General features: G+C 42.1%; 1 protein-coding gene across 1 annotated transcript; it reads right to left on the bottom strand.

Annotated features, from left to right (window-relative positions):
* Positions 1 to 8,040: 8,040 nt before the first annotated feature.
* MESD (mesoderm development LRP chaperone) lies at positions 8,041 to 13,626 on the bottom strand. Its single transcript, XM_074917420.1, has 3 exons — positions 13,254 to 13,626; positions 9,160 to 9,392; positions 8,041 to 8,430 (listed from the first exon to the last, which is right to left on the bottom strand). The coding sequence occupies exons 1-3, from the start codon at positions 13,416 to 13,418 to the stop codon at positions 8,166 to 8,168; spliced, it is 663 nt and encodes a 220-aa protein (XP_074773521.1). The 5' UTR covers positions 13,419 to 13,626; the 3' UTR covers positions 8,041 to 8,165.
* Between the last annotated feature and the right edge of the window lie 43 nt (positions 13,627 to 13,669).

Raw genomic sequence — 13,669 nt, 5'->3', positions numbered from 1 at the left:
ACCCAGAGGCCGCGGCCAGGGTGATGGGATGATGGAGGGACACCCGGGTGTGATGGACAAGCACTCCGGGGTGATGGACGAGCACCCCAGTGTGATGGAGGGGCACCCCGGGTGATGGAGGGGCACTCCACAGTGATGGAGGGGCACCCCGGGTGATGGAGGGGCACTCCGGGGTGATGGAGGGGCACCCACGGTGATGGACAAGCACTCCGGGGTGATGGAGGGGCACCCCGGAGTGATGCAGGTCACACCCCACCCCCCGGTGGTGGCAGTGTGGAGGAGGGGGTGGCCGAGCAGCCAGAAGGATCCTGGGTGGCCTTGCCAGCAACGCTTCGAACCCGGTTAATGCAGTTTTTTTGTACATCAGACACCTGGCAAAATTTATTTCAGATATTAGAGTGTTTTCTGGCAAAAATTTAAAAATTAGTGTTGCGCTTCTAGCTGCAGCTTCTTCCTTTTAAAGGGACGTGCGGAGAGAGCGTTCAGGAGGAGGGCTTGTTGGTCCTTTGGTGGTGTTTTCATTTTCTTTTAGAAGCTTCTTTGGACAATGGGACAAGAGGATATGGGTTGAATCATAAACCAAGAAAAAAAAAAAAAAAAAAAAACAAAACACAGAGATTTTGGCTCTTACATAAATGGCTTCGTATCCCAGCATGACAGTAATATTCCCAGCTGAGTGTCACAGTCACATTTAGTCTCTTCTGAGCAGCAAGCGACTGAGCTGTCACAGTTTCTGCTCACAGCTACAAGAAGTAGGGATGCAGCCTCCTTTGTTTCGCAGAGCTTCGATTCTCCCAAATCTGCCAGGCAATAAGAAGTGCTGTTTGCACAGATCCCCAAGTGAAGCGCTTTTTACACAACCCTTGAAGCTCTTTGGACCAGTCCAGCTCCTCCACCAGCAGCTGAAGCCACTGTGATGTGTCCAGGCTTTTTCAGCCCCAACGGGCCATTCCAGCAGCAGGCTCAGAGGTTGTTTTGTCACCTCACCTTCCTTCTGACCAAAGGGTGGGGATGTGTAGAAACCACCACTGCAGCTACACCCTTCCTTCCTCTTGCATGTCTCCTTCACAAAATACACCTTCAGGAGCTCCTCCCTGTGGTTGATCCTTTCCTCAGCCATGGAGCTGAATCCAGTGTGTACACTCACAGTATAACCTTAAAAACAAAACTCAGGGGGTTTTGTTTCACTTTGCAAATAGACTAATTTGCAATTTCTGAGTTTGAGTCTCAGCTGGAGTATCTCAGCATCCAGGAGCGGTACCAGAACACAGGAAGGGGCCTGTGATAAGGAAACAGTAACAGAACTCAACTGGAAATTTTTCTAGTGAAAGCCCCTTACAAACAAGTATCTCTTCTTCTTTGGCAAAGGGTGTAATGTGAGATCATGACAAAATTCCCAGCACAACTCATCTCATCTGCTATGGTGTTAGTGTTGAATGAGTAGTACAGGATAATATTTCCTAAAAGCACAGATGCAGCCCCTAAAACCCAAGGGTCTGTCAGTTGATACTGACCCCTTAGCAAATTAATGCAGTGGCTTTGACTTTCATTTCTGCTTTTCTGTAGTATTCAGTTTCATCTCCAGTATTCAGCTGGTACCGCTACATCATTTGGGTATCTCTTCAGCACGGTTTCTCCCTGTTACAAAGTTTATTTTTTTCATCACAGAAAGTGAGCCTGTCCTGTCTTACCACTACAGGTGGAACTAATAATGTGGCTGAAATTTATTTCAAATCTTACTAGGGTTATTTGAGAATTGACCAATATGGCTTAAATGGTGATGCTATGTGGGAACAGGGGTTGGGGAGGAGTGGTAATGAGATGGGAAGTGGCCTTTCCCTGCTTATGTTGCATCATTCACTAGATCACAACAAAAATACCTGGCTCCCACATTAAACAAAAGAAAGTTATTTTTTTCAAAAATCTTCTACTCAACTGTTGTCCTAATTGCCAAAACACTTACATGTCAATGCTTCTATTAAGCTCTTTGGCAACTCCATCCTATTATAACTGCAATTATCTAAAGTTCACAAAGTTATTAACATGTTTTACCGCACCAGAAAGACAACCGCTGACTATCAAGGGTTGAGACGTCATAGGGTATGGCTGTGGATACAGTTGGCAGGATGAATAATAAAACATTCATACAAAAGTCTTGTGTAATTTATGTACTATTTTGGATTTAATTTTAGATGAGAGGATGAAAACTGACATTTTTTTGTGAAAGAAGTTGAATGAAATAAAACTGCACTAAGGACAAGTTAAAAGAAAAACCATACAGAATGGCTTGCAGCAATGGAGCTAGGAAATAATAAGCAATGACCACATGAATACACATATTAAACCTTTATTTTATTTGTTTATTGATTCAGCAAATACTCAACCACGATATTTTTTTTCAATACAACCTTTCAATACAATTATTCATGTATAACTCAGCCTTCCTCATTACAAAGATGACTTTACGTAAGTTACAGCAAGATCCAGGTTACTTCATGGGGCTGTTCAGTGCTACTTCTCATTGCACCTTGCAGGCAAATGCCGGGGTCTTGCTCTTCACCTTTCCAAAGCCCACGGAGGGCTGCCAACATGTAACACTGCCATCAACAAAGGCACCTGAACTGACTGAAATATTAACGACTTCATGAGTGCTCAATGCTCTGGTCAGTGGTTTCCACAGAGTTAGGGCACCACAGAAGTCCAGCCTATTTTCAGACGCTACTGACTGACAATTATCTTTAAAAGCAGTAGATGTTATAGGCAGTAAAGATGGGCCCCACAGTGGTTTTGGAGGTACCATTAAATTACAAAAGGAAAAAAAAAGAAAATTGGTTATAAGTCTCATGGATTAGAGCATTCTAGTCCCTATTCAGTAATAAATTAGGGTCTCTTCTGTCCAACTGCAACAGAGCAGAGGCGCAATAAGTCTGGAATAAGAAAGAAAAAAAAGTTCTGTTTCTGAGAAGTGTCAAATAGTGTCAAACACATTCTTTCCCCATTTTATTCCATGTTCAGGCCAAGGATGTTGCCAATAGGATTATTATTACAACCTCAGCAGGCACTGAGCCACCTGAATATTAGAAACTCCAACAGAGGTCACCTCTGTGCTGTTTCCGAGCCAGGGTATCTGCAGGCATCCTAACGGGATGAGTTACAGCACTTCACAAGATGGGAAGACTCTGCCATCATGTAGTGAGAAGTGCAAGGGCTCAGCGGGTCAGCAGGAGGGCCTCTGGCACGAGGACTGTCCTCTTAACAGAGGCTGCATAGCAAGACCACATGCTGCAAGAACACGTATTTACTGGCCTTTGCCAGTAAGACTGGGAAGAAAGGGGCTGAAGCTCCTTTAACTGTTGCATCTCTCCCTCCCAAAATACCAATGTCTATGTAAATAGTTGAAAAAAAAAAATCTTTTTTTTTTGAGAAAATCTTCATTATTCCTGTTAATTTAAATGATGGTTAACAGATCTGTTTTTCCTGTTACAGAAATCCATTGACACAATGCCACTGAAAACCCAGCTGACACCAGTATCGACAGTAGAAATACTGGCCTGTTAAGCAGCATCACATGGTTTTACCATTCAGCATTTACCAGCTGTCTTTGGATAAAGGCTGGTATACTGTATAATGCTTGATTGTGATGTGTTACATCAACCTTTTAAATACAAACCAGAAGCTACACAGCACACACCTCTTCTGCCCAAGGTACGTGGTGTGTCCAACCCCCTCACAGCACCCGGCTTCTCTACTGGAGGAGAAGAACCACCATCACAAAATTCAAGTGGAGTGCTTTTCCTTCATGAATCCAAGCAGCAATAACCTTGCTGGCAATTTGATATTACCAGAATTCAGTGGGGTTTGTCCCTGTTAAAACAGCACAGTATGAAATACAGAAAGGGGTGACATGCAATAGTTCATTTTATCTCAGAGTAAGAATTATCAAATAAAAGTGTATCAACAGACATAGTAGAATGAGAAACATGAGAGTCCCAATGAACGAGGCATTTGTAAAAACAGGGGCGTCCCCATTATCCAGGCACAGGCTCTTTGAATTTCTATAAACATCCAATGCAATGTAAAAAAAAAAAAAAAAAAAGTCTGGAAAAGGCAAACACTGTTACTCCTTGAACAGAAAACAAGCCACAGATAAAGACTGGAAATAATTTCCAAGCCTTACTATAAACCCCATGAGAACAGTGGCCAAATATCAGACAGAAATAGGCTGTTCCGTATCTTAACAAAAAGGGATTTTGATTTAAGATTACCTTTTTCCATGAGAAAATTGAAAGAGTTCAGAAACAGTGACAGGAACATAGTCTTTTTGAAGTCAAGGCTGACCCAACTGTTCAGAAAAGAGAAATACTTTGACCACTCAAGTAAAGAGCAGAAATCCTGTTGGAGTTCGTGTGTCGTATCAGGCTTACAAGATAGAATTTTAAAAACGGGTACTTTGCCTAGTAGTAAGTGCAGCAACAAAGCTAACGACAAACTAAAAGAAGCTGCAAGACGAGATGGGAACCACAAACTTCCCTGCTAGCAAGCGATGTGTACAGAGGCTGTGCAGCAGAATGAGATAGGACTGGCAAGAGGCATGGTTTCATAGGAAACTTTAGCGCACTAGCAAGTTTCAGCGCTCTAACGATGTAATAATGACAGCACCTGCAATTCTCATGGTTTTTACATGAATATGGACCCTGCATGCATCTCCTAATTAGTAAGATTTAATAGTTGGTGAGATGTTTTTTTAAAAATTCAAGTGCCAGCACTCATTCACTTACTGCACACTGCACTCCTTTCTAGTCCTAGCAATTTAAATGTCAAATTTTCTACTCCTTTGGTTGATGAAGTTAAGCCCTCGAGAACAGGGAAGGCACTTGTACTCTTCTAGGTAGGAATTTAAATTTAAATTATTTTTATTTTTCAGCAAAACAGATAAGGCACACAGTATACATTAGCATTATCTTAAAAAAAACCCACAACCAACAAACCATAACCAAGATGTTTGTTCCAGTATTTTATTACATAAAAAGTTGATTGTCAATTGGAAATTTTTCACAAAGTGCAACCACATCTTGTGTAGTATCATTGACAGACTGTTTTTTGTGAGGACAGCTAGGTTAAAAAATATAAAGGTAACTTAGAACATAATTATGGCACTACAACAGAGAAGCTACTAAGCACGGTGGAGAAAGGCAGCAGACATTCAACTGTCATGAAAGCATAAAATTTTCCACGTACCTCTGTACAGTACTGAAAAAATAAGGAATTAAGAGCTATAATCATCACTCTCTAATTGATGAAATTAGTTTTAAAGGCAGCATCTGAATTGCTTGTACGTAGAGCCAAAAATCTGTTACTGGAAGTCTGATGAGATGCAAATGCAGAATTTAACAGCTGCAAGGGTACTTGTAGGACATTAATGACCTTAAGTAATTTTTGGAAGGTATTTATTTTTATATATACACATGTAAGAGATATTGTGTTTGGGCCTCAAGTCATTACCAAATAACATCTGCTTATGTAACGCTGCACCAAGACAAATGCTAGGGTCTCAAAGATTTACTAGTTTTGAAAAGTTCTTTCGGAGTAGAGTTATGAACAGTGATACCAGAGAAAGACTGCCACATTATATTTGTTAGAATATTTAATGATTTGTTGAGTGTAAAGAATGAAAAAGTGAGAAGAAAAATGGAAGATAAAGCTACTTGAAGGCAGTATTTTCTATTTTATATCAAAAAGCAACCCTCAAGTCCTTACTCCTATTAAAAATCTAAATAAACCCCAGACACTTTAAAATTTAAACGAACTACGTGGTACAAAACGTGCCTGCATTCGGCATAGGCAACTTAATCGCTCAAAATAGCCAAACAAAAAACCCAGGCAATGGACTGGCTGAATTTCAAAACTGGCCCCTTCTTTTAATTGTGAAGGGAAAAGACCCAACCTACCGGAGATTTATGAATGACTAACACAAGTATCTATACTCAAAAGCCAGGCTGTATATAGCAGAGTAATTGTTTCTCCTCCTTAGCTAATTTGCTTTTGTATTATTTGTATACTGTTTTGCATTGCTTAGTTCTTTAGCTCAGGACAAAGTCAATTTGATCAAAAAAGAAATCATGTTTATGTTTCGTAACATTAGGAAAACTACAGAAACTGCATTTCCTCATGTTTCTGATCGTAATCTGAATTGTCATCTCTATACCACAGATTTAAGTTTTACAAAGAAAAAACCTCATTAATATCTCATGTTTATAGTTTCATCTGACCTCTGTTTGTCTCCCGAGATGAGAAGCAATATTCTTTAAAGTTAAGGGAGGTGCAAACCCAGAACACGTGACAAAGTGGTAAATTAGTTAGGAACAAGAAATGGACTGCACATCTCGCTTCAATGCAATGTGATACCCAAATATCTACAAAGACTCTTATCAAGTCCCCTACACATTGGGATTAGTAATAGAATATAGAAGTAATACAGTTAAACCTGAATAAACACAGGATTTTCATTCTTCCACTCAAACAGGCACAGACCTGTTTAATGAAGTGCAGCCACAAAGGTTTCTGTGATCCTAAATTCATACAAATATCATTAAAATTAAATAAAACCAATCACCTGGAACTTTCAGCACTATGATTTAGTTCATATGTACAGAAACCAAAGATGAGTTAGTCTGTCTCCCGAATACCAAGTTAAATGCATAATTATTTAGAAGTTTTACTACTCGGTGAAACAATAAGCTTAGTGACATCTTTTATTTTAGAACACGCATTCAGCAAGTCACAGCTTCCCACTTATTGATACTGAAGTATTCCACAAGATCAACCATTATGGTTCAATTAGGACCTTTTATCCAAAACACTTGGATTTTAGCACCTTAAATAAAGAGTCATAGTAACATTTTAGTAGTATAGAATGAAGACAGTTAATACTGTGCTCATCCTCTGGAAAATGATGAGGACCACAGGTACAAGGTGCATTTAGTCCTTCACAGACAGTAAGGCAGAAGGGAAGCAATTCTAAACAATACATTTGACTGAATACAATCTGAATAATAATTAAACCTTCCCAATTATACAGTCTTACAAGGAGAAATCCTATTTGCTCCCATACATCAAACTTCGTACTATTTAAATCAAATGTTCATTCACAATCAACCATGCCAGCCAGGAATCTGTACATCCCCCCCCCCCCCCAAAAAAAAAAATCTATATAATCTGGTTATTAAACATGAGTAAGTGATATGTCTAACTCAAAAGTTTAACTCTGTACTGCAACTGGTGCTTTTCCAATGATTTAAACAAACCTTAAACCAGTAAAACAAATTAATTTCAGAGTTAAAGCTATTTCTTCTAGCTCACTGTCTGGATAATGGGGCATGCATAACATTTACTTCCACAGGCACAGTTTTTTGGCAGCAGCAGCAACCTGAATGGCATTAATCTGACTTTTCCCTCCACCCCCACACTGCTCACAAGGGTACTGTAATTCCATTACCAGGCCAGCATCACTTCTGATGGGTACAGCATCTCCCTTCTGCACTGACTTGGAGTGCATTAGCCAAATACCTGCCTTGGCTTCTACCATGCTTGCAAGTACTTCTGTGGATTTTTGGGGACATACTGAAGGGGTTTTGTTTATTTTAAAGAAACAGGCAGTCTAATCAGACATGTCCTAAATGCCATAGTTTCAGGCATCTTTGGCCACTCTAACACTATCTTGTGCCAACTGAGTCTAGCAAACTGGCTTCCAAGAGAATCTTTTATCACAGTACCCTGCTATCTAACAGCAGCTATGAATCAATGACCAACTTGCATACCCAAGATGAATGCAGCTACTACAGATGAACACTGGTGTATTCTGAGACTGTGTTTCTCCTTTTTCACTTAAGTTTGTGATGTTAGACACACAGGTTCATATGTTAAACAACAACAAAAGCATAAAAATTACAAACGAAAGTAGTCAGTCGCTGGTATTAAACATTACTTCTCCTGTAACTAAACAAATGGCCAGTATTAATAAGTAAACTGGTATATTTCAACATAGAAGTCTTAACCTCAGTAATCTCTGCTTCCTTCCTTCCCCCCAGTAAAGCCAGGAATTGTATGGAGAATTAGTTTCCCTTCAAGGAACAGCAGAGCAGCATTCAGTCTGGTCAACGCATCCGTCATAGATCCTCTTTCTGTTTGGTTGCTCGGTTATCCTCTTTGATGCTATCAGATTTCTTGTCTGCATCTTTTTTCTTCTTTGCTTTTTCAGGTTTTGTTTTGTTTTTTACTTTCTCACTTTCTTCTGCTCCTTTGCCAGGATAAACCTGACCTTCCAGAGTAACATCTGCACACCTTTCTTGATTTATCAAAAAGTCTTTGATCTCCCAGGCATAACCACCATCACGCAGCATAAAAATGGCACGATTTGAGCCAACAATAAACCTAGAATAAAGAGAATATTTTTTTTTCAGTTAGCTGTGTGCCTTTCAAGCACTACAACATTTTGCTTAATGCAGAGCACCTCCACAACCAAGGGGAGACATTTAAGAGCAAGAAGTTGGTCTTGTTGTCGTTGCTTGGGGACAGGGACAAGAGAACAATTTTCTAGTACGAGTAATAATAAAATGTATTAATTTTATAAATAACCAAGGAATAAGAATACAAAGAAAACTTCAGAACTAATTCAGCACTATGTAAAACCCACTATTGGGCTTTAAATTTGCTTTATATGCTTGCTGCAACCCTCCTCAGCCTTAATTCAAAAGCACAACATTCCTCTCCTTCAAAATGATTCTCTCTCCGAGATAAAAAAGTGCAACATTTTTTAGCCAGGGGAACAAAAAGCCTTTTGTGGTGACAAATCTCCCAAGTGTGATGTTCTCCATCAAGCACGTAAAGGCAAACTACTGGAGCTAAAACTGAAGTGTAATGAGATAAAAAAAAATTAGGCTATATGTACATCACACATAAACGTTAGAAGGATTTTTGCACCACACCAGAACTTTTGTAGCGCAACTTAAAACAAATTGGTATATAAACTGAAACAAAGGAATAGTGATGGATGATGGAAGTAGGGAAGGGCACAAGATGAACAGTTGAAAAGATTTTCAGGAAGAAAGAAACAAGAGTTCTGTAAAGGCAAGAACTTTATTCTTGCACACGAGAGCTTACCTTTGCACATCGTAGTTTGCATTGAAGAGACTGCCCTGCCACAAGCTAGTTATTTCTTCTGTCTCCTTTTCTGTGGGATTTCCCGACACTGTGACAAACATCATCAAAGTCTTCCCCTTTTTTGTCAGCTTCAGGATACTTTCAGGCTTGCCTGGATCAATTTTTGAGAAATCTATTGGTGCTGGAGGCCTCTTGTGTTCAGGAAGATCTCCCTCTTCAATGTCATCATCTTTCTGTTTTGAAAAGGTAAAGAAGGCTTTGAACTCAGCTGTTCCACAAAGCTTTTTTTTTTTTAAACTGGCCATTGTTTTGAGAATAACTCTGCTTTGATGAAGTGAAAGCATTGTGGAGTTTAATGATGGAGATTCTCAAATCAAAAGAAATAGATTTGTATCAAGACACTTCACCAAGAGCACTCTTCCCACTTATAACCTTCCTCTCAAAAATGATGCACGTTTTGACACTGACAGGTAGAATCTCATTTTACCATGCACCAAGAAGTATTTCAGCCACAAGGCTAATTCAACACAATTCTATCCAGGTACTTCATAAAATAAAACTTTTCTTGACCGTTTCAGAGGAATTTATTAAGTACACAAGATGGACTGAGAAGTTGCACTAAAAAGCTTCATACACACACACACACACACACACACACACACAATTTAAAAAAGCATATTGCTTTCAGAGGTCAAAATTCACTTCTGGGAATCATGGGATCACTTGACTCCTTACTTTGTGTCTTTAAATAAAAAGTCAAGAATTCAGAATTTCAATGCTCATGCCACAGAAAAACTTTTATTAAGGGTTTAATGACTTTTTGAATGCACAGATGAAGAGCAGCTCACATTCTGGCAACAATCACCAAGAGTAAATCACTGTTATTAAAAAAAACCCTCTTGATGCCTCTGCTGAGGTAGACAGGCATTTAAATATTTGGAAAGGCGGAATTCAAAGTGCTGTCCCTTAAAACAGCTCCTGACAGAGAGGAGTGAATATAGTGACAACTTACATTGAGCTAGAACTTGATTTCTTAAACAGTATCAAAGAATTAAAAAGAAAAAAAAGAATAAAAAACCACAGAAGTCCCACACTGGCATCCACCCAAGCACTAACTAGTAAATCAGCAGGAATTAAGGCAAATATTTTAGGTGTTGTTTTGACTTCCAACATTTAGTCAAAATATACATCAATCCATTAGGAACATGAACTGTAGCAATATCTAACAATATTCCCTTCAGGAGCCGAGCTTGATTTTTAGATTTTTATGGATTACCTTCTCATCTCTGCACATTCACATATACAAATTCAACATCATCGTTTTACAACATCCCACTACAGGGAGCATCTCATACTCTCTAAAGGTTAAGGTTTCATACAAGTGACCTTTTCCCATCTCAACTACATAGAGTTTGCTGTCTTTCTGAGGAGGGAGTTTAAAAATTTAGTTACCACAGAATACAATTTGTAGAAGCCTTAGATGTTATCCTTCCTTTCCTTACTAAATACATATCTCGTTCAATTTTGCAAGACTGAAGCATGCTTTCAGGCAGTTCACATGCCTTTGAAAACTCCACATTAAGTGAACTGGGAGCAAAGGAGAGCCCCAGGAAAGCCCCGCTGCTCTCACTAGGTGGGAACAACACTTATTTTAGAGGAAGTTGGAAAATGCTCATACTGGTAAAATACTGTGAAAATACAAAATCTTACATGATTAAATGAAAAACATTCTGCAGAAGTAAAAGCAAATCAATTCTAATTTCAGGCCAGTTTGGCTAGCGCAAAACCAACTTATTTCAGTTTTGAAAGAGAAAGGTAGAAACAAATGTTTCCAAACAGACCTTGCACAAATCAGATATTGACCTTGCAGTTAGTGACAGTACAACCTGGTAACATATATTACCTATTTTCTCTTTAACTATTCAACTAAATGTTCATAAAGCTGTGTTGTTACAGTTTAGAGATATTATAAGCAGCAGTCAAAAGCTCCCCTACACAACACTTTCCTGATCCTGTACAAACTATCATGCAGTTCTGTATTTAAAGGTACCTACAAAATAAAAGTCTAGAAAAGTGTAAGATTTTGCTTTGAAATGTCTAGCAGATTCATTCAAGCAGTAACATACAGTAATAACTACATATTCTTTCCCCTTCTCTCAGCTCCCATGCTCATACATTTCTCATCAATGCCTTGCATTTTTATTTTTAAAAATATTAGCAATGTATGTCACCTTATTCCTTAGCCTATTCAATAATCTTAGCTCAGAGTCAAGCCTGAGAAACCCTAACCTTGTAGCAATAATTAACTGTTCTAAACCATATGACATTTTAGTAACAGAAAGACCCTCCGAACCAGATTTTCAGTTCTGTTTCCAGCTCCTCTGGCTGCCAGAGTCCCCTTCCACAAGGGAAATCCCTGGGTGGCTTCCTTAAGCTCTAGTTGTGCAGCTGAGCTGCTGAAGGAACCTCTGTATCTTTCCCCCGTGCCCATTTTCCACTAGATCACTCTCCCAGTTCAGCAGGCAGTCACGCATAAGGTTGTACCACCACAGTGCAAGGGGCAGCACAAGAGCCTGAACAGAGGCAGCTGCTGGTTCTAGGAAGGCTGCCGGGGCCACAGCCTCAGTCTCATCAGGCTTGCAGCTGAACCCAAGGATATTATAACCACCATCCTCCAATGCTTTTAGACTAACCGACAGGGAAATAAAACACATTAGGAGTCATCTCACTCAGTTGGGAGTTATGACACTTGATTCTGTACAGATCTGTGCCCTGTGGCCCTCACTCATGAGCATAATTCCTGCTCTTACACAAATTCACAATGGCCCCTTTGTTCCTCATCCCACTCCAAGTCCACTCGTGCCCTTTCTCCTCTATCCTCCAGCCGCCACCCCCTCAAGTCTTTCATGTTCCTTATATATGTCCTGACTACCATCAGGCAAAATGCCATACAGCTGACCATCCCCAATACTAAACAACCATTAATTGTTCAGCCCTTGCTTCAGTAACTTTTTTCTTCTGGGGCTCTGACCACACGTGCACTTCCTCAGTGGCAATGCCAACCCGAGCAGACAACTCCCCAGCTGCACAGCCGCATCTGCACGCAACATGGCTACAAGGATTTGTGCAGCTCATGGTGAACTGGATCGAGGGACCTGCTCCAGATAAAGAGGAAAACCCCTGAACAGCATCCTGACCCTGCCTGCAACAAAATATACAGCCACAGAGTCACCACGGCATTAACTTGAATCCCCCTGCCAACCAGGCCCAAGGCCGACATCCTTCCTTCTCAAAGTTACTTTATCCATATTACAAGTACAAAACCTAGTTCTTCACCTTGCCTTACAGCTGTAACTGGTGTTACAGAAGACAGAAATTTTTAATTCAATTATTATTTCCTCCAGTTTTTGTGCAAAACATTCTGAGGAAAAGCCTCATGGGAAAGTATAAAAGACACTGACGAGTGCTCGAGCATTTATCAGAAGATGATGGTAGACAAAAATAGTGAAAAGAACTGAAGAGTGACTGACAACCACATGGAGAAAGAGAGATGGGGAACTGTCGAAAAAAAGTTAAAGCATCAGGCTGATGGGGATGAAAGGGGCCACGAGAGAGCTGGAATTATAAGTCATGACCGTGAGAAGTGGCATGGAAGGAAACCAAAAAAACCCCAACTACATATCTACTCTGTAAACACACAATGAGTATTTCTCCCGCTACCCACCCTCCAGCCACAAAACCAGTGTCCCTGAACACCCCGAACAGTTAAGCCAGGCCAGGCCGCTGGCATGAGGCGTGTGCCCGGGCTGGGGCGGAGGGGAGGTGGCAGCAGGGCAGCCCCAGGAGCCCCTCCAGCCCCACCCGGTAACCCCCCACTCCCCCCGCGAACCCGGGGCCTCAGAGGGAGGGAGAAACCCGCCGCGGGGTAGGACGCCGACCCTCCCGCCGCCCCCCGGGCAGAGCTGCCGCCCGACGGCGGAGCAGCCGGCAGCGCTGCCCCGAGGCGGGAGCGCGGCCCCTCCCGCTCCGGCGGCCGCGGGGTTCCCTCTGCGGGCCCCGGGAAGCGCACCGCGGGCCCCCGGCCCCTCCCGCACCTCCCACTGCTCCAGCAGCCGAGCCATGTCCGCGTCGTTGTAGTCCCGGATGTCCTTCTTCTTGGCCGGCCCCGCTCGCCGCTTCCCCTCCGGCTCGGCGGCGCCGGCTGCCGCGCACAGCCACAGCGCCAGGCCCAGCAGGGCCCAGCCGGCGGCCGCCGCCATCTTCCCCCGAACCTCGCCGCCGCGGGAAGGCGGCCGCGGCTGCCTTAAGGGGCGGGGGCCGGGGGAGGAGGAAGAGGAGGAGCAGCAGCAGCCGCGAAGGGGCGAGAGGGCAGCGACAGAGGCGGCGGGTGCGGCTGGGCGGGGGCAACAGCCGCCTCCGGGGCCGGACGGCGAGTACCCGCACCCTCCTCCTCCTCCTCCTCGTCGTCCTCCGCCGCCGCGATGTCGCGCCCCGGCGCGTGAGGCGCTGT

This window comes from Athene noctua, chromosome 13, assembly GCF_965140245.1.
Source record: "Athene noctua chromosome 13, bAthNoc1.hap1.1, whole genome shotgun sequence".
NCBI lineage: Eukaryota > Metazoa > Chordata > Aves > Strigiformes > Strigidae > Athene > Athene noctua.
This window is presented reverse-complemented; position numbering and strand designations above follow the sequence as displayed.